Source organism: Sebastes umbrosus, chromosome 11, assembly GCF_015220745.1.
Source record: "Sebastes umbrosus isolate fSebUmb1 chromosome 11, fSebUmb1.pri, whole genome shotgun sequence".
Taxonomy (NCBI): Eukaryota; Metazoa; Chordata; class Actinopteri; order Perciformes; family Sebastidae; genus Sebastes; species Sebastes umbrosus.
In genome coordinates, this window is record NC_051279.1 from 13,908,859 (window position 1) to 13,931,149 (window position 22,291).

Below are 22,291 nucleotides of genomic sequence, written 5' to 3' on the forward strand. Positions count from 1 at the left end.
TTACAAACAAGGGCTGTCATCAACCAAAGAAATTCTTAGTCGACTAACACTCACATATGATTTTGTCGACTAATCTACTTGTTGATTTACCCGACAGATCTGGAAAAGTGAGTTTCTCCACAAGGAATCACACAAAAGCACCACTTTAAATCTCGTGTTTACCAGAGATGTGCTCATGAGTTTTTTAGAAATAAGTCATTCAGCATGGAAAAAAGCATAAAATCGACTAAAGAAAACGACAGATTAGTTGACTAAAAGGTGGCAGGCCTACTAAAATCATAAATTCTTTAAAATGTTTACACCAACAGACTGGAAGAGCTGTACACCCATAAACCAAATTACATGTAATTTTTTCAATTTTTTATTTATTATTATATTTATATTTATGTATGTTTTTCTTTGACCAGATGGTAATGAGGAGGCAGGACCATGATTTTTAGCCCTCTATGTAATAAGCCACAGGGACATAGTCTCAATTTGATGTTGTTTTGTAGGCAAAAAGTACAATGTACTCAAATTACTCCTACGCTATACTAAGCAGCATACAGCTGTATCAATCAGCTGCTTCACTCAATGTTTTGATACCCAAATGTTTCACCATCACCAACATGCCTGCCGCTGAAGTCAAAGGCATTGTTTCTGTTTGCGGATGCTGAAAAAAGTCCAATAGCCCCCTCTAGTGATAGAATGAGGTTTATGGGTAAATGAGCCAGAGTTTGAAATAGGGGACATGAGAGCTAAAATTAAAAATCAAGCTAGTCTAACTTCTAAAGTTATTCTCAATAGAGAACCTCATTTGAGGTTTCTAGTTCACAAGATCGTCCTATTTCTCTATTTTTTTTATTTTTTATTTTTTTAAACAGAGTTTATTTCTGAATTTTGTTAATACAACTCTGACAATCCACTGCACAAACATGTTTGGACTGATAGATATACCCAGCCATACACCCCCCACCCATGACAATACCCAGAGGCCCCTTCAAAAGAACAAGTGTACAAAAATAAATATAAATAAATAAATACACACAAATATACAAATAAAATAAAATAGTCATAGTAAAAAAAATAAAAATAAAAATAAATAAATAAATAAAATAAAAATAAAATAAATAAACATAAATAATGATAAATTGTTAGAGGTCTAGGACAGTACACCCTATCATCTAGGGCACTAACATGCATAAAACAAGCACAGGAGTTAAGCCGAAGAGTTGAACACAAAGACAAATCTGGGGTCCTTCGAATGTTTCGTTTGAAATTTTCCTGGTCAAATATATATATATATATCTATATATATAACACATGAGAACGTGTTGATATATATAGATATATATATATGCACACACACACACCAAACTTTATTCAGCACTTTATTTCTCTATTTTTGAGGAATTATTTCCAGCATCGATCCTGTTTCAAAGTCAAGGGCTCATTTGATTTTGCCAAGACAAACAAGGCTTATTCCTGGCATTAACGCAGTGAGTTGCTAAATACTGGAAACGACAGACTTTGTGACATTAATGTTTCACTTGTATGTGAGACGTTTGCTCATACAGCAGCGGATCAGTTCACTCACGGATATAGCATTTAATCCAGAGATGGGGTGGACTTCCTTTATCGTCTTGTAAGTTTGGATGAACTTTAAAACCAATTCATATGTTGGACTTTAATTGTTTTTGCCACGAATTTCTAGCTTGATTCCAAAATTCACTGTGAATTCCTGCTATTATTGTGGAGCTGCTTCTTATATAATTGTGTGTTATCTTCTGTACAACCAATATTACAGATGAGCAGTGTGTTTTATATCCGTCTCTCAGTATGCCTCCATATATAAAGCCTTGTTAATATCATAAGGTTGCAACAGCTGTGTTGATTGTGTGACTGTGTTTGTTCTTTTTCTGTTTGCATTAACTTTGGACCAGCAGCTCAGATGACCGCAAACTGATAAACAGATCGAACTCTCTCTGTCCTTGCACCTCTCCAGGTTTCTGTGTGTGTCAGTGTCTGAGTGCTGGCGGCTGCCCGACCCAGAGCCTCTGATGCATGGGGCTGTCCAGTCCCCCCAGTATCCCGAGCCTTACTCTCCCAACCTGCAGGAGCAGTGGGACCTCAGTGTGCCCGAGGGCTACCAGATCCGACTCACCTTCACACACCTGGACATTGAAGCTTCTACAGGCTGCTATTACGACGTCCTCACAGTCAGAGCCATATTTCAACACATATGAAATCCCAAACAAAAGACCAGTGTTGTGGTGTTTGAGTTCAGAACTAACGTGTGACTCGAGTTTTGACAACCTGACTCAGGCTTGAATATTGACGACTTTATCTAGAACACTTTTTCTACCGACTACATACGCAAATCTCCACGTTTCGCAGTTATTGCCTAAGTGCTTTTGTGTATCTCAGTGTAACTAACTGCATGATTGGTATTGCAAAAGACCCTTTCTCCTTGCAGTGGTCTCTCTTTGGGAGTAATCTCACAAGGAGGGAGCCCCATATTAGTTTTTTAGAGGTTTGTCTTGCTTGGCCACCAGTGGCTCACATGGGGGTTCCCCTCCAAGTCTCAGCAACACAATCATACCTCTTCTTGGGCAAAATAGCTCATTTCCTATTTGGTGCTGTCATATAGGTAATTAGACCATTTCTTTCCCATTTGGTCCTCGCTGGGGTCAAATCCCCCCCCCCCCCCCCCCCGCCCCCCCCCAATCTCCCTTTACCCAAAACCGATGTAAATGTGTATACTAGAACAGTTTACCACATTAGTTCAACTCAAATGCCACTTGGAGGCAGTGCAACCAAACGCAACATTGCCAAATTAGTTGTGCTTCTGGCAACCAAGCCCCTTCTCATAGGCAGTATGTGACGAGTTGGAATGAGAACGTGTTGCGCCACCAGATACTTAGTAGTCCAATATTAACTCTACATTCCACTGTTTTGGTCTCCACCGACTCCTGATGGAAGTATCTGCCTCTTTAGCTAGTAAAGTTCATTAGTCGCTAACTGCCTTTCATTTGGTGCTGGGTCCGTATAGTGTACAGTGAGCTACCAGAGCTGCTGCTGCTGAAACATATGTTGATCCGAGCAGTGAGAATGAACCGAAATGGTAAACCAAAACAATGAGCTGGAAGATGCTAAAAAACCTCCATGGAGCTGAGCGGGGGATAATTCTATGTGGGTTTGTCAATACGAGCGATCCCTTTCATGCACATATTAATTTCAGCCATTGTTAATATAAAAATATTGATTATAGTGGGTAGAAATGGAGCAAACATAATTAAAAAAAGCATTTTTTTATAAACCGGTCACTATATCCTGAAAGTAGTACACGAGACAGGTAATCTGAATACAAATCATGTTCCTCTTTGTCCTCTGTTGTCCTCTGGTGCTCCTGATGTCATCTGCAGGATTTCACAGACAGGAGGAAAACAACCAGTCAAAGCCGATCTGGAGTCTGCCGTCTATGAGAGCCGGCTGTCAATCACTCACGAACTCTGATCAAACGGTCAAACTAGGCAGCACTGATCAAATATGAATCAATATTCTGTTACTGTAAGGCCTATTTCTCGCCTCAAATGTTTTCAGAAACATCTTGTAGTGTTCTGTTTAGCTGTAAAATGAGAACGTTTGTGACCCGGCAGCCATGTTGAGATCAGTTGAGGAAATACCAAGCACCGCCCACCAGCCAGAGCACAGCCAATAGGAACGCTCTATCTCTCTCTGAAATTACCTGTGATTGGCCAAAGTCTTCTGTCCCGGGCTAGATTTTATAAAGCCTGAAAACAGAGCCATGATGAGGTTCAGAAGTCTAGTTTTCTCTCAGAACACTTGAATACAATATGCTGAAAGGTTTTATATGGAGTTTTTGCCCAATGATGCCAAAAAATTGTTGCCAACTGAAGCTTTGAATAGGCCTTGAGACTCAGACTTGGACTCAAACTCAAAGATAGATGAGTCGGGATGCGACTCTGACTCAAGGTTTGGTGACTCAACTGCAACACTGCAATAAATTTGGCTTCTGATAAGCATGGTGCATTACGCAATTTTCCCTCATCATGATGAAGATTTTATCCCTTCTGTGATTCTTCAGGTTCTCTATGATGAAAAGATCCTGGGGAAGTTTTGTGGCCATGAGAACTCGGCTGATGGGCATCACCCTGGCAACGAGCCCATCCTGTCTCCAGGCAACAGACTCACCCTCACATTCCAGACAGACGGCAACAACCCAGAGCGCCACCAGAATGTGGGCTTCTCTGCTCAGTACCAGGCAATAGGTACTGTAGCACTTATCCATCCTCTGTCACTTCTTCCACTACTGAACCGCCTCCCACTAACTTAACTCTCATTATCAGACATGGATGAGTGTTCTGCACCAGAACCTGAAGACGGCTCAGGTCCACTCTGCTCTCAGATCTGCCTCAACACCCTTGGCTCATACCTCTGCTCCTGTCACCACGGCTACGAGCTTCGCCCAGATCAGCGTAGCTGTGTTTGTGAGTGTTGTACGGATACACACTTGTTATGTCTGTATGTATTACAGGTGTGAATCAGGGGGGATCGATGCTCAGCAAAACTGTTGTATCTCAATTTTCAACTGCTTTGACCCAAGCCAACGTCTATTTCAGCCAGAGATACTTGTGTCAAGGAAGTGAGCATATATGACAAATGGTTGTACAATTAGATTTGGCAGAAAAGGCTTTGCTCTCAAAGAATCTGAGCAGCAATAAAGAGTCAGCTAGAACCAATCCATGCTTAACAAACACTTTCATGAACATTAGATCTTAGTAAATGCCAATAGCAATAACAATGCCAAAATCTTAACAGCAATCGACATGTACAACCCAAGCGACAACCACTGGTGCTGAAAAATTGAGCCAACATGGAAGTGCCAAAAACTGCAGTTCTTCAAATGGCCACTTGAGGTTGACTCCAAAAGGGAGTCAATCCCCACAGACCCCCCTTTTAAAATGCCCAACTTTACAGCAGAAATAAACATATTTACAGCCCAGTAGAAAAAAGCGGTTTTGGTCTCTATAGCTAATTTCCCCTTTCATGACAACTGTACAGGGGCTGAATTTTTATACAACTCATCCATTTAAATTATATTAAGGCTTAAAGTTAGGCATAATTGAGGGTGTGGCCGCTTTGAGTGGCAGGTGGGCGCCGTATCAGGTCACTAGCTGCTAGCTGTCTGTTCTGCTGCGTCACCGGGACCAACTCAGCTCCACCGACAATCCATCTTTGCCCATTTTTGAATTAACGATGAGCTAGGCTGTGTCGTCACTGCCAAGATGGTGCCGGCCGGAGCCACGGAGACTACGTCCATATTTTACACAGTCTGTGGTACACCCGTATGAATATGATTGGATGTTACTAGTTAGCTGGTAGCTAAGCAGTTGACGAATGAGCCACTAATGGTGAAGCATGAATGAAGCAGCAGGTTGAATTTAAAGCAGCAGTGGGTAGAAACGGAGCAAATATGATTTAAAAAAAGTTATTTTTATAAAACGGTCACTATATCTTGACAGTAGTGCATGAGACAGGTAATCTGAAAACAATCATGTGTCTCTGTGTCCTCCGGTGCTCCTAATGGCATCTGCAAGATTTCACAGACCGGAGGAAAACAACCAATCAGAGCAGAGCTGAAGCCTGCCGTCTCTGAGCAGCTGTCAATCACTCGCAAACTCCCATCAAACAGTCAAACTAGGCAGCGCTGATCAAATATGAATCAATATTCTGTTACTGTAATGCCTATTTCTTGCCTAAAATGTTTTCAGAAACATCTCGTAGTGTACTGTTTAGCTGTAAAATGAGAAAGTTTGTGACCCGGCAGCCATGTTGAGATCAGTTGAGGAAATACCAAGCACCACCCACCAGCCAGAGCACAGCCAATAGGAACTCTCTCTCTGAACTGACCTGTGATTGGCCAAAGTCCGTCACGGGCTAAATTTTTTAAAGCCTGAAAACAGTTCCATGAGGAGGTGCAGAAGTCTAGTTTTCTCTCAGAACACTTGAATTACAATATGCTGAAAGGTTATTATGGGATTTTTGCCCAATAATGCCAAAAATATTCTGCCTACTGCAGCTTTAACCTGTTCCTTTACCAATTTCCCAGTATCCTGCGGCGGCGGTATATTTGATGAGCCAGAGGGACATCTGTTCAGTCCAGGATACCCTAACCCTCCACCTCATGCTGTGTCCTGTCAGTACATTATTTCTGTAGAGTCTGGATTCACTGTCGCTCTTAACTTCACTGACAACTTCCACATCGATAGCGCGGACACTGAGCAAGGTCCAATCTGTCTCCATCACTGGTTACAGGTAATGGCAAGCAGCTTTCACGGACTATATATTTTTATGTGAATAAATGGAATTAAACGGTATCACTAAAAAGCTATGTTAAACAATAAATGAGCTGTGTACCAATCCTCTCTTAAAAGGTGACCATCCCAGACAACGAGCCCATGAAGCTGTGTGGTGGAAAGAGTCCAGGTCTAATAGTCACAAACTCCAACACTGTCAGACTGGACTACCACACTGACGATGAAGGCCTGAGCAACGGCTGGAGCCTGGACTACAGCACATACAGTGAGGGAGAGAGGAATGAAATAAAGCCGATGAGCAATTAAACTGCAATTGATTGAGTGTCAAAACATTTTGGCACTCGGTGAAATACATTTTTTTTTTTCACCATCCTGTTTGATTGCAACTAGCAGTTGGGTAACTATGCAGTTGATGTCACATGTCTGCTTGTGCCTGGTGTTTCCAGGAGTGAAGTGTCCATTTCCTGGTAATGTGGCTAAAGGCAGGGTCACTCCTATCTTGACCGAATATCTCTACAGAGACTACATCTTTGCGCGCTGTGACCAAGGATACAAGCTGATGATGGTTAGATGAACCTTCACTGTTTTTTTCTTACAATGTCTAATAGAGGGAACATCTGTATTTGTCATTGTGTCGGATATAAAAACAAATATTGGCTGATGTGTCATCAGTTCCCCTCTTTACTCTGTCAGGACGGTCAGGAGGTCGAGGGTTTCTCTACCATGTGCCAAAGCAATGGACAGTGGCACCTCCCTCTGCCAGAATGCCACAGTATGTTTCCTTTAAGCTCAGACATAACATCCATTCTGAAATTCATGGAAAATGTATTGTGATTCAATCACATTCTTGATCATTTCCTGTGTCACTGGCAAAATATTAATAAGTTCTTGTTTTGTTCTTCTGCAGTAATTGATTGTGGAGAACCTGAACCTTTGCTGAATGGAGGCGTGACCTTCATGTCTGGCTTTCAGAATCAGTACCGTTCTGTTGTTCAGTATCACTGTAATGAACCATTTTACTCTCTCCTTGGTGGTATAAATGGTGAGATATTAACATATAATGTTCTATGATGTACAGTTTTAGATTTTTCCTTCCATTCCCTCCAGCCTTTGATTTCCATTAGCACAATGGTTCCCAACCTGAGGTCCGGGCCCCCCTTAGCGGGGCGCCACAGATCACTGGGGGTGCGCCAGGACTTGTGTGCTCTGAGGTTGTCAAAATTAGATTTGCACAGGTATAACTAAAAACATAATAACACACTTACTAGATAATTGTACAAAAGTCTGTATATGAAACTATTCAAAAATATTTATTTTTTTGCTACTTAGTAGGCCACATGGTGTTTAAACCCGGTATTTGTGCACAGTTGCAGATAAAGATCAGGCTACGATAATATTATTAGTCTTGTACTATTTGAAGAATTACAATAACATTTCCAATAACCCCAGAGCATTGTAAAGTCCAAAAGTCCAAATTTATTGCAAAAAGGTGTAATCATTTCCAAAATTCACAACATGTTTTTGTCTAATGAAATATTCTGCTTCAATCCATATTTGTTGGCGGTTAGCCTTTCAAAAACAACGTCTTCACTGCGGTCAAAAACCTGTTTGCTCTCCCACTTGCTGCGCACAAAGGGAGGCCCGCACCTGTATTAACGGGGCGGTCTAGCAGCAATCTAACAGCACCCTAAATTAAATTTATTTAACCACAATAACAAAAAAATATTTTGGCTCTAATATTATTACATTAAATTAAGTCGTTACAAAAAAAAAGATCACGTTTGTATCTGCATTTGCTTGGCGAATTCGTCAAGACTTCATCTCTATTTATGTTGATGATACTGACGAGTTCTACCATTAAAGAAAGTCTGATTTAATAAATAAAGATAAACTCATTTAATACACTGAATCACCTTTTTCCAATTGAGGATTTTGTTTGTGAATTTGTAATTGTTATAAGGGCGATAACGTCCGAAAATATGGGCAGGGGGCTCAGCTTTTCTTAAATACAAGTAGAGGGGGGTTTAAGGAAAATAGGTCGGGAACCACTGAAGACTCTTGAAACTTGCATGAAAATACATTATCACTGCGTGGTAAAGCTGTTTAAAGTAGCGAGATTTTAGAGTGCTATCGATTTTCAATAATGCAGATATGAATGGAAACCAATGGAAGCCTGGAAATACATTTCATACAAAACATATTTAAATCAAAATATATTTTAATCAAACTCCATGCTCTGCAGTTGTCTTCACCTGTGAGTCCGACAGAAAGTGGAGATCCAGCAACGACATCATTTTCAGACCAACATGCATACCAGGTATTGCTTTTCATTACAATAATAAAACCCTGCAAAACCTACATCTTAAACGGAACACAAAGTCTGTACTTGTGTGAAACTTTATAAAAACATATACATCTGTATCTCATCCAGTTTGTGGCCAGCCCACACAACTCATCTCCACCTATCAGAGAATCATTGGAGGCAGTGACGCTCCAGACGATACCATCCCCTGGCAAGTGATGCTGAGTATAGATGGAGGCAGAGGAGGAGGCATGGTGATTGGAGACCGCTGGATAATGACTGCAGCTCATAACGTAATGCATGATGGAAATGTAGTACCAAACGAGACTGTACGGGTAAGTGTGCTACTATAATGTTATCTCTGTGCCAATTGCCGCCATGATTTTGAATCAACATTAATTTCTTTCTATGCTGTTGATTTGCAGATTTACATGGGGCTTACTAATGTTAATGCCTTGATGAACTCTCCTACGTATGCTGCCTCGATCCACACTCACCCTTTATACAACAACCCCAACCACGTTGACTTCAACCATGACATTGCCTTGATCAAAATACGAGACCCAATCACATTCAACTCATCTGTTATGCCAATATGTTTGCCAGCAGAGGGCGCCACATACGTCACTGGCACGATGGGGTAAATAAACAACTGCTGGGTTTCATTTCATAATGCTATGTAATCCATTTCATGTTATTACCAGCCGTGACGCTGGTATTGTTTTCACCTTGTGAGTCTGTGTGTGAGGCAAAATGTGGTCCTGGAGACACCTACTGTAGTGGGAACTACCTCAGATGCGGTTTTTAATACTTTGCCAGGAGTTTATATTTCTGTCAGTCTGTGGACAGATATTGTCACCATGATAGTGTCGCATCCATACAAGATGCAGTACGAAACTTAACAGGCGTGTAATTGAGAGGATGGGTGTGGTCCGAGCAAGGGCACTGGAAGTAGTGGGATAGGAATTTGGGACGCCTTTACGCCCCTGGTCCGATTTGGCGTCTATGATGTATCACATGATGTATCTGGATGTAGATGGTGTCTAGTTTTATTTTATTTTTTCCACTTTAAGTTTTGGAAACACTTTAGTGGGAAATACCACAGAAGCGTTTTTTTAGACCTTTGCCAGGTGTTTATATTTTTGTAGACAGATTTTGTGACCGTAAGTGTCGAAAAGTGCAAGATGCAGTCATGAAAGTTGACTAGTGTGTAGTTCAGATCAAAATGAAGAAAGAAAATATGTGTGGTCCGAGCAAGGGTGTGATCCCATTGTAAGATGGTCTCTAGATTTACATTACTTTTTTCTGAATTCACTATGAGTGTCTTGTCTTCTACATTTTTTTTCAGACTGGTGTCAGGCTTTGGCATAACAGAAACTGACAAGCGACGGATTTTAACAAATAAGATGAAGTATGTGCAAGTCCCTGTGGTGGAGCAGGAGGCATGCAGTGATTCAATCACTGAGTTGAAGAAGAAAAGGGTCTCTGTGCCAATTTTGACAAATAACATGTTTTGTGCTGGAGTCCCTGAAGGGGGGAAGGACTCCTGCCAAGGTGACAGTGGAGGCCCCTACGCCCTGAGAGACGATGGACGGTTCTGGGCTGCTGGGATTGTCAGCTGGGGGTTTGACTGCGGACAGCGGGGAACATATGGAGTCTATACCAGAGTCATCAACTACATAGACTGGATCAACAAGACTATGCAGGAGAACTGAATTTTACAGTAATTCAATACAATGTGATGTAAAGGTGTTGACGAAACCAAACATCTACAATAAAATAAGAAAAGAGAAATCATTTTGCTCGAAATATACTCTTTCTGCATTGTCACAAAAAAAGCTATGAAGTGAGATAATCTTCCAGTTGACAATAAAATCATCAAATACAAATTTCTACCTATTATTTGAACCATTACAAAACTTCCTAAAACTATTGAACGAATATCATACTGATTGTAAAGTCACCGCATTGTATTAAAATCTCTCAAAAGATTAGTCACAGATCTTTTCTCTGGTAAAGATAACAGGATTAGTTTCCACTTCAGCTCCATTTTAACAACTTGGTATTTGTCGGTCAATGTATTGTACAGAAACTCTAATCATTCTTCTAGTTTGGTTAGTCAGAGTTATTGAGTCATATTGGCCCTGTTTTTCTCCACTTTTTCCACTCCACCTGCAATTATTTTTTGCCAAGACAAACAAATCCTGAAGGTTAGATTCCATTGCAAAATACTACAAATCACAGCCTGTGTGACATTAATGGTCCATTTGAGCACAAGACATTTCACCTAAAACTGCAGTCTCACAGAGATAAACGTATTGCAGACATGGGATGGACCTACTGTGTTATATGGTAAGCTTGCTCAAATTCTTTCACCTTCATGTTGCATGTTTTAGTGAATTTTCTTTTTCATGAATTTCTATCTTGATAACAAACTGGAACTACACTACAGCACTGTCTATGAGCACATTTTATATACTATATATATGTATATATAGTATATTTTACTGTATATTATACTGTATATAAACCGAAGCAGTACCATGTAGTTGCAAAAGTTAAACATGTTTGTGTCATTGTTCATTTTCTTTTAGCATAAACTTTGGATTAGTAAAATCTTTCTGTTTACCCACAATTTCAGGTTTCTGTGCTTGTCAGTGAGTGAGTGCTTGCTGCTGCCCAATGAGCCAGAAATATCTGGAGAGATCCAGTCCCCTCAATATCCCCTGCCTTACCTTCCCAACCAGCTGAGGATGTGGACCTTCGGGTCTCCCGAGGGCTACCAGATGCAGTTGTCCATAACACACCTGGATATTAAAGCTTCTCCGGGCTGCAATCAAGACTCTTTGACGGTCAGGGCCATATTTAAACCTAATATTATACAATAGTCTAAACAATAGATCAGTGTTTTCCAAGTCTAATATTTATTACTTCACTTTGACTTGAGCATCTGTCTGGCCATCCTAACTGATGTACAGTAAACCTGATGATAGAGTATGGCACAAAAAGGGCGAGTCCATTATTTTCGTTATTTTGAGGTTTTTATATCATTTTGTAGCTTCCCAGTGGTGTTCCTTATATATTCAAAAACGAACATTCAAATTTTGGTTAAGTATTTCAGCCCGTTCTCATTCCCAGGGCGACGCTTTGTCACCGCCGTCAGTGCCACACAAGGCAGCCTATAGCGCCGGAATGCAAATCACCTGGCTTTTCTACTACTAATTACTATTTTATGAATGAAGTCTGGTGGCTTTGAACACGGCTTCAGTTCTTAGTCAGAAAGGGCTGTCTGATGGCATTGTAAAGCTGTGAACATATTCTGAATTTTTTAGGTGGCTAATATACCTTTTTCTGCAGCTTCCGTCCACAGAAGCGTTACCTCGCCATCAGACAGGGGAACTGAAGCCGTTATATAGCTTTCTTCAAAGCCACCAGACTCTTCACAAAAATGACAGTTTTACTTCACAGAACATGAGTATACAGTATATACAACCTCACTTCAAAAAATCTGAAGTAACCCTTTCAGTTATTTCCAAACTTAGCACAGCTAACTTTGACGCCGCTAGCCCGCCAGCCGTCACTGCTTTTTGCTAAGTGTGCATTTCCATTTGAAAAAAAACAAACGGAAAATTTAACTCAAATCAAAGTGACTGGACCAATATAATATACATCCATGGTTTGAACTTGTTGAGGACTTGACTCGGACTTGATGTTTGGTGCCTAAAATGGGCTGTTCGAGTGTATTACATCCTGTCCTCATGCACAAATGTTTTGCAATTCAGTGTTCTGCTTAAAGCAAGACTATGCTACTTTTGAAAGAATACATTTTACAAATGAAAAGTTTAAATCTTAAGCAATAAAACACACCATTGCTCAATTCAATACACTGAGGAGTTTTGGTGCTACAGCCTTACTTGGTCTGGGATGACCAGTAGCATATGGTGGCTAATGTTAGCAAACTTTAGGTAAATATTGCTGTATAACGCACATCACTGAGTAACTTCACTGTATGACTCTTCTTCACTTGTGCTACTGTCACATTAGTTAAACATTTTAACGAAAAGCCAAACAATAGCTTAGCATTTGGCCTCATCGTCATTTGCAGCCACAAAAGTTGCATCTTGCTTGAACTGACCTAGATGGAACTGCATTTGTTAGGGAGTGACTCGTCATATAGTTTTACAATATCTTACACTTTTCAGGTTCTCTATAAAGAAAAGGTCCTGGGGAAGTTTTGTGGCCAGGAAAATTCCACTGATCATCCCGGCACAGAGACGATCTTTTCTCCAGGCAACGAAGTGACTCTCATATTCAGAGCAAGTGACTTCTCTCCACAGCTCCAACAGCACATTGGCTTCTCTGCTACCTACAAGGCTATAGGTACAGCTTTTCTGGTCACTGCCCTCTTCTCTACAATGCATTATGTCCCCTAACCTTCAAGAGAAATTCCACTTTAAAACATGAATAACATGGGGCCTTTCCAGGCATTTTGGTCAGTATGATTGATATCAGCAAACATATACGTATAACAACATTACCCTTACGAAAAAGTAGTAGACTTCAATTTACTGTTATGAAGTATACTTAAGTTAAGTTCAAGTATACTTTATGTAGTAAGTATACTAATATCAATGTACAAGTAAAAGTATATTTGTAAGTGTACTACTTCAATCTTGGGACTAAATTGGCCCACTTTTTAGTTTATAAAAGTATACTTTTAAGTGTACTTTAAGTGTAAAAATAGTAATCTTTGAGTGCACAACTAGTTTACATCTAAGTTATATTTTGTAAAGCATGCTATACTATGAAGTGAATTTATAGGTATACTGTTATAGTATACTAGTTACGTATTTGTAGCTCACGTTTTAGTTTATGAAAGTACACTTTAAAGTATATTCTCAGTAAACTACTAGTTTAATAGTTTTAACTGCAAGTATACTTAAAAAAAATGTTTTTCTCGCATGTCTCCACAGTAAACGGAGAATACAAAGACGTAGAAAGCCAAATATACTTATACTTTTCTCTGTACTTGTCAGTAAAAACCAAGTATACTTATACTTTTCTCTGTACTTGTCAGTATAAACCAAGTATACTTAGACTTTTCTGTATACTTCTCAGTATAAACCAAGTATACTTAGACTTTTCTGTATACTTCTCAGTATAAGCCAAGTATACTTAAGTATAATTTTGTCAGGAATATCTCTGATAACTACATAAAAAGAAAACTGAAAGCATACTCTCTTATTTTAAGTCTAAAAGAAGCATACTAATGGCACACTTGAATAAACATCTTTTTGGTAAGGGTATCTCTTTAATCTGGAAATAATCAAAGAATCAATCAGTGAATTCACCATGACTTCTGTCATCGTCCTCTAGGATGTGATCAATCATTAAGCAGCTCCAAAATGTGTCTCTCTCTATTGATGAAATTATAACAGTCTTGATTGTGTGTTGATCTGCGGGACTTCTTCAAATTCTACAACTGTAGATATGTGCGTAATGTTTTGTTATCATGTCCTTTCCAGCAGTGAAATGTCCATTTCCGGGGAATGTGGCTAAATGCAGTGTGACTCCTGTCTAACTGAATATTTCTACATATGTGTGACCTGTGACCAAGGATACAAGCTGATGATCTCTGGCAAAATATTAATATGTCCTTGTTTTGTTCTTCTGCAGTAATTGATTGTGGAGAACCTGAACCTGTGCTGAACGGAGGCATGACCTTCCTGTCTGGCTTTCAGAATCGGTACGGTTCTGTTGTTCAGTATCACTGTAATGAACCATTTTACTCTTTCCCTGGAGGCGCAAATGGTGAGATATTTATATATCATTACAAAAATATCATTAATAAAAATTAGCATTTTTAATATAGCTTAACTAAAAATAAATGCCACCATCTTGTTCCCTCTGGTCTTCAGTTAGTTTCACCTGTGAAGCCGACAGGAAGTGGAGATCCAACCACAGTGATGTCATTCCAACATGTTTACCTGGTATTGAAAGCCTGTGATACCTAATCTAAGACACTTTAATTCAAACATGAAGTCTGTGTCTGTGTGAGCTTAAGTTATGTCTGTCTCATCCAGTTTGTGGCAAGCCCACAAAACTCATCTCCGCCTATGAGAGGATCATTGGAGGCAGGTACGCTCCAGACGATACCATCCCCTGGCAAGTGATGCTGAGTATAGATGGAAGCAGAGGAGGAGGCATGGTGATTGGAGACCGCTGGATAATGACTGCAGCTCATAACGTAATGTATGATGGAAATGTAGTACCAAACGAGACTGTACGGGTAAGTGTGCTACTATAATGTTATCTCTGTGCCCGTTGCCGCCATGATTTTGGATCAACATTAATTTCCTTCTGTGCTGTTGATTTGCAGGTTTACATGGGGCTTACTAATGTTAATGCCTTGATGAACTCTCCTGTGTTTGCTGCCTCGATCCACCCTCACCCTTTATACAACAACCCCAACCACGTTGACTTCAACCATGACATTGCCTTGATCAAAATACAAGACCCAATCACATTCAACTCATCTGTTATGCCAATATGTTTGACAGCAGAGGGCGCCACATACGTCACTGGCACGATGGGGTAAATAAACAACTGCTGGGTTTCATTTCATAATGCTATGTAATCCATTTCATGTTATTACCAGCCGTGACGCTGGTATTGTTTTCACCTTGTGAGTCTGTGTGTGAGGCAAAATGTGGTCCTGGAGACACCTACTGTAGTGGGAACTACCTCAGATGCGGTTTTTAGTACTTTGCCAGGAGTTTATATTTCTGTCAGTCTGTGGACAGATATTGTCACCATGATAGTGTCGCATCCGTACAAGATGCAGTACGAAACTTAACAGGCGTGTAATTGAGAGGATGGGTGTGGTCCGAGCAAGGGCACTGGAAGTAGTGGGATAGGAATTTGGGACGCCTTTACGCCCCTGGTCCGATTTGGTGTCTATGATGTATCACATGATGTATCTGGATGTAGATGGTCTCTAGTTTTATTTATATTCTCCACTTTAAGTTTTGGAGACACCTACTGTAGTGGGAAATACAACAGAAGTGTTTTTTAGACCTTTGCCAGGTCTGTGGACAGATTTTGTGACCGTGATAGTGCAAAGATGCAGTCATGAAAATTTACCAGTGTGTAGTTGAGATCAAAATGAAGAAAGAAAATGTGTGTGGTCCGAGCAAGGGCGCCGTAAGTAGGGGGGTAGGAAGTGGAAAAACCTTTCGCCCCTGGCCCGATTTGGCATCACGGCTGGTGTGATCCCATTGTAAGATGGTCTCTAGTTTTACATTGTATTTAAATCTTTGTTTTATTTTTTTGCCTTGTTGTAAATCTTGTCCAGCTTCTAGACAGGAGACTGATTTGCTTTTTTCTGAATTCACCATGAGTGTCTTGTCTTCTACATTTTTTTTCAGACTGGTGTCAGGCTTTGGCATAACAGAAACTAACAAGCGACGGATTTTAACAAATAAGATGAATTATGTGCTACTCCCTGTGGTGGAGCAGGAGGCATGCAGTGATTCAATCACTCGGTTGAAGAAGAAAAGGGACTATGTGCCAGTTTTGACAAATAACATGTTTTGTGCTGGAGTCCCTGAAGGGGGGAAGGACTCCTGCCAAGGTGACAACGGAGGCCCCTACGCCCTGAGAGACGATGGACGGTTCTGGGCTGCTGGGATTGTCAGCTGGGGGGTTGACTGCGGACAGCGGGGAACATATGGAGTCTATACCAGAGTCATCAACTACATAGACTGGATCAACAAGACTATGCAGGAGAACTGAATTTTACAGTAATTCAATACAATGTGATGTAAAGGTGTTGACGAAACCAAACATCTACAATAAAATAAGAAAAGAGAAATCATTTTGCTCGAAATATACTCTTTCTGCATTGTCACAAAAAAAGCTATGAAGTGAGATAATCTTCCAGTTGACAATAAAATCATCAAATACAAATTTCTACCTATTATTTGAACCATTACAAAACTTCCTAAAACTATTGAACGAATATCATACTGATTGTAAAGTCACCGCATTGTATTAAAATCTCTCAAAAGATAAGTCACAGATCTTTTCTCTGGTAAAGATAACTGGATTAGTTTCCACTTCAGCTTACCAAAACCTTCCATCATAAGAACTTGGTATTTGTCGGTCAATGTATTGTACAGAAGCTCTAATCATTCTTCTAGTTTGGTTAGTCAGAGTTATTGAGTCATATTGGCCCTGTTTTTCTCCACTTTGTACCTGCAATTATTTTTGCCAAGACAAACAAACCCTGAAGGTTAAATCCTATTGCAAAATACTACAAATCACAGCCTGTGTGACATTAATGGTCCATTTGAGCACAAGACATTTCACCTAAAACTGCAGTCTCACAGAGATAAACTTATTGCAGACATGGGATGGACCTACTGTGTTATATGGTAAGCTTGCTCAAATTCTTTCACCTTCATGTTGCATGTTTTAGTGAATTTTCTTTTTCATGAATTTCTATCTTGATAACAAACTGGAACTACACTACAGCACTGTCTATGAGCACATTTTATATACTATATATATATATATATATATATATATATACAGTATATATACTGTATATAAACCGAAGCAGTACCATGTAGTTGCAAAAGTTAAACATGTGTGTGTTATTGTTCTTTTTCTTTTAGCATAAACTTTGGATTAGTAAAATCTTTCTGTTTACCCACAATTTCAGGTTTCTGTGCTTGTCAGCGAGTGAGTGCTTGCTGCTGCCCAATGAGCCAGAAATATCTGGAGAGATCCAGTCCCCTCAGTATCCCCTGCCTTACCATCCCAACCAGCAGGAGACCTGGGTCTTCTTGTCTCCCGGGGGCTACCAGATGCAGCTGTCCATAACACACCTGGATATTAAAGCTTCTCCGGGCTGCAATCAAGACTCTTTGACGGTCAGGACCATATTGAAACCTAATATTATACAATAGTCTAAACAATAGATCAGTGTTTTCTAAGTCTAATATTTATTACTTGACTTTGACTTGAGCATCTGTCTGGCCATCCTAACTGGTGTACAGTAAACCTGATGGTAGAGTATGGCACAAAAAGGGCGAGTCCATTATTTTCATTATTTTGAGGTACTTATATCATTCTGTAACTTCCCAGTGGTGTTCCTTATACATTCAAAAACGAACATTCAAATTTTGGTTAAAGTATACCTTTTTCTGCAGCTTCCGTCCACAGACGCGTTACCTCGCCGCCAGACAGGGGAACTGCTTAACGCAAGACTGCAACTTTTGAAGGAATATTTATCATTTACAAATGAAAAGTTTAAATCTTAAAGGGACTGTTTGTAAGAATCAGAAATGCTTGTTAACACCGACACCTGTAGGCGTTAAGTCAACGCAAGTCAGCGTCGGGCTCGCGCTTGCTCGCTCTAAATAGACATGAACGAGCATCGCTCAAAACAGTGAGGCGACAGATGTCAGCTAAAAACCTAATACCACTTTATATTTCACCTGCTTGGCAGTAATGTTAGCTGACCAGACGGAGATCTCTCCATGAATCACTGCTGATCCTAGCGTTGGCTTTTCCTGCTTCAGCCTCCCGACCGCGGCCGGAGGGAGACACTGGCACCCAGTCAGAGACGATAACGTTTCTCGCTGCGGAGCCCCGTCACTTCACAAGACACAGAAAACCTCTGTTGGTCTGGAGGAGCTGCAGCATTTATTTCTGCATCAACGTCCACTGTACATTTACTAGATATTCTCAGAGCTGCGAAGTCTTCTGCAGTGTGTAGTGTGCCCGCATGCACGTGTGGTGGAGCGAGCTCAGTGAAGGCTAGCAGGCAGAGGAGCAGAGTACAGCAGAGACTCCGGCCCTGGAGACCAAAGCTATGGTCAGCGGCCAACACTGTTTTGCAAGACGGGCTTCACTAGATATAACTTTGCGGTTTTGTTTTTTTCCGTGTAGTTTGTGTTGGAGTCTGAGTCTGAACAGCGTAGCCATACGCGAACGCGCATATGCGACCGCGCATGGGACACCAACCCGGGTGATTTATACATGTAAGAAGTTACAAACAGTCCCTTTAAGCAATAACACACACCATTGCTCAATTCAATAGACTCAAGAGTTTTGGTGCTACAGCCTTACTTGGTCTGGGATGACCAGTAGCTTATGGTGGCTAATGTTAGGAAACTTTAGGTAAATATTGCTGTATAACGCACATCACTGAGTAACTTCACTGTATGACTCTTCTTCACTTGTGCTAATGTCACATAAGTTAAACATTTTAACGAAAAGCCAAACAATAGCTTAGCATTTGGCCTCATCGTCACTTGCAGCCACAAAAGTTGCATCTTGCTTGAACTGACCTAGATGGAACTGCGTTTGTTAGGGAGTGACTCGTTATATAGTTTTACAATATCTTACACTTTTCAGGTTCTCTATAAAGAAAAGGTCCTGGGGAAGTTTTGTGGCCAGGAAAATTCCACTGATCATCCCGGCACAGAGACGATCTTTTCTCCAGGCAACGAAGTGACTCTCATATTCAGAACAAGTGACTTCTCTCCACAGCTCCAACAGCACATTGGCTTCTCTGCTACCTACAAGGTTATAGGTACAGCTTTTCTGGTCACTGCCCTCTTCTCTACAATGCATTATGTCCCCTAACCTTCAAGAGAAATTCCACTTTAAAACATGAATAACATGGGGCCTTTCCAGGCATTTTGGTCAGTATGATTGATATCAGCAAACATATACATATAACAAAAAAGTAGTAGACTTCAATTTACTGTTATGAAGTAAACTTAAGTTAAGTTCAAGTATACTTTATGTAGTAAGTATACTAATATCAATGTACAAGTAAAAGTATATTTGTAAGTGTACTACTTCAATCTTGGGATTAAATTGGCCCACTTTTTAGTTTATAAAAGTATACTTTTAAGTGTACTTTAAGTGTAAAAATAGTAATCTTTGAGTGCACAACTAGTTTACATCTAAGTTATATTTTGTAAAGCATGCTATACTAGAAGTGAATTTATAGGTATACTGTTATAGTATACTAGTTATGTAATTGTAGCTCACGTTTTAGTTTTAAAGTATACTCTCAGTACTCTCAGTTGATGTTTTGTGATGAGATAAAAAAAAAAAATGTTTTTCTCGCATGTCTCCACGGTGAACGGAGAATGCAAAGACGTAGAAAGCCAAGTATACTTAGACTTTTCTCTGTACTTCTCAGTATAAGCCAAGTATACTTAAGTATAATTTTGTCAAGTATATCTATGATAACTACATAAAAAGAAAACTGAAAGCATACTCTCTTAGTTTAAGTCTAAAAGAAGTATACTAATGGCACACTTGAATAAATATCTTTTTGGTAAGGGTATCTTTTTAATCTGGAAATAATCAAAGAATCAATCAGTGAATTCACCATGATTTCTGTCATCGTCCTCTAGGATGTGATCAATCATTAAGCAGCTCCAAGATTTGTCTCTCTCTATTGAGGAGATTGTAACTGTAGATATGTGCTTAATGTTTTGTTATCATGTCCTTTCCAGCGGTGAAATGTCCATTTCCGGGGAATGTGGGCTAAATGCATTGTGACTCCTGTCTATCTGAATATTTCTACATCTGTGTGACCTGTGACCAAGGATACAAGCTGATGACAGTTTTTTTTCTCTGGCAAAATATGAACAAGTTCTTGTTTTGTTCTTCTGCAGTAATTGATTGTAGAGAACCTGAACCTTTGCTGAATGGAGGCGTGACCTTCCTGTCTGACTTTCAGAATCGGTACGGTTCTGTTGTTCAGTATCACTGTAATGAACCATTTTACTCTTTCCCTGGGGGCGCAAATGGTGAGATATTTATATATCATTACAAAAATATCATTAATAAAAATTAGCATTTTTAATATAGCTTAACTAAAAATAAATGCCACCATCTTGTCCCCTCTGGTCTTCAGTTAGTTTCACCTGTGAAGCCGACAGGAAGTGGAGATCCAACCACAGTGATGTCATTCCAACATGTTTACCTGGTATTGAAAGCCTGTGATACCTAATCTAAGACACTTTAATTCAAACATGAAGTCTGTGTCTGTGTGAGCTTAAGTTATGTCTGTCTCATCCAGTTTGTGGCAAGCCCACAAAACTCATCTCTACCTATCAGAGGATCATGGGAGGCAGTGACGCTCCAGACGATACCATCCCCTGGCATGTGCTAGTGAAAGTACATAAACAAAGCGGAGGAGGCATGGTGATTGGAGACCGCTGGATAATGAGTGCAGCTCATGTCCTAACACTGGAAGATAAACCAGCATCAAACGAGACTGTACGGGTAAGTGTGCGACTATAAGTGTTATCTTTCTGCCCATTTCCTCCATGTTTTTGAATTAACATTTATTTACCTCTATGCTGTTGATTTGCAGATTTACATGGGACATACTGATGTTGATACCCTGATGGGCTCTCCTGTGTTTGCTGCCTCGGTCCACACTCACCCTCAATACGACTACACCAACTTCAACAATGACATTGCCTTGGTCAAACTTCAAAACCCAATCACATTCAACTCATCCGTCATGCCCATATGTTTGCCAGCAGAGGGTGCCACATACGTCACTGGCGCGATGGGGTAAAGAAACAACTGAGAGTTCTCATTTCATAATACTGTATAATCTATTTTATATGACATTATATATTTTATCCATTTTAGTTTTGTGAAATCAATCATTTTACCTTGCATTGAAATCTTTTTTGCTTTTTTTTCCCTCGTTGTGCCAAATTGTGAATCTTGTCCAGCTTCTGTGCGGAAGACTATGATTAACTTTTTTCTATTGAGTTCACCATAACTGTCTCTTCTACATTTTTTTCAGACTGACGTCAGGCTTTGGCAGTTTACAAACCAAGCTGCGGTACGTGGAAATCCCTGTGGTGGATCAGCAGACATGCAGTAGTAGTGGATCACCTGTGACAGGTAACATGTTTTGTGCTGGAGTCCCTGAAGGGGGGAAGGACGCCTGCGGTGGTGACGGTGGAGGCCCCTACGCCCTGAGAGACGATGGACAGTTCTGGGCTGCTGGTATTGTCAGCTGGGGGCCTGGCTGTGGAGAGCCAGGAAAATATGGGGTCTATACCAGAGTCGCCAACTACATTGACTGGATCAAGAAGACTATGCAGGAGAACTGAATTTACTATATTTCATCACTAAGTTAATAAAACTTGTGTACTGAACAAAACCAGAAACCAAATAAATATAGCTAAATAAAAACAAATGAGGACGAATAACTTGGCTCATATTATTTATTTTATGTGTTATTTATTTTATGTTTATTTACATATACAGCAGACATGGAGCAACATTATCATTCATTCGGAGCCGTGTTTGTGTCCATATGATGAATGTAAGTCCAATATTTACTCTTTTTCTAACTCTGGTTTAGTCTCCACCCAATCCTGAGGTAAATATCTCAGGAGCCTACTATTCTATATACAATATACAATATTTCTGGATAGTCACACAACATACATAGGGGAAACCGGGGTTACTTTAATTGCAACATAAATGTTACATAACACACACATCACCTTGCTTATAGTGAAGAGTTCAAGCTAGCTAGCGAGCTAATATTGCTATCTATAATGTTATTATCCTAACAAAGTCAAACAATTATTATTTTTTTTGACTG

General features: G+C 40.0%; 1 protein-coding gene across 4 annotated transcripts; it reads left to right on the forward strand.

The window, feature by feature from the left end:
• The first annotated feature begins 1,466 nt into the window (after nt 1–1,466).
• On the forward strand, nt 1,467–21,890 carry LOC119496996 (complement C1r-A subcomponent-like). Of its 4 annotated transcripts, none has more exons than XM_037784710.1 (13): nt 1,467–1,624; nt 1,985–2,198; nt 4,088–4,271; nt 4,350–4,490; nt 6,113–6,318; nt 6,438–6,585; nt 6,767–6,885; nt 7,014–7,092; nt 7,228–7,362; nt 8,563–8,637; nt 14,706–14,911; nt 21,032–21,237; nt 21,479–21,890. In XM_037784710.1, the coding sequence occupies exons 1-13, from the start codon at nt 1,521–1,523 to the stop codon at nt 21,789–21,791; spliced, it is 2,130 nt and encodes a 709-aa protein (XP_037640638.1). In that variant the 5' UTR covers nt 1,467–1,520; the 3' UTR covers nt 21,792–21,890. The 4 variants fall into 4 exon arrangements, with proteins under 4 accessions (XP_037640638.1, XP_037640637.1, XP_037640636.1 ...); XM_037784709.1 differs by lacking the exon at nt 14,706–14,911 and adding an exon at nt 20,735–20,940; XM_037784708.1 differs by lacking the exons at nt 21,032–21,237; nt 21,479–21,890 and adding exons at nt 15,002–15,216; nt 16,050–16,590 and having other exon boundaries at nt 1,468–1,624.
• Nucleotides 21,891–22,291: the final 401 nt, after the last annotated feature.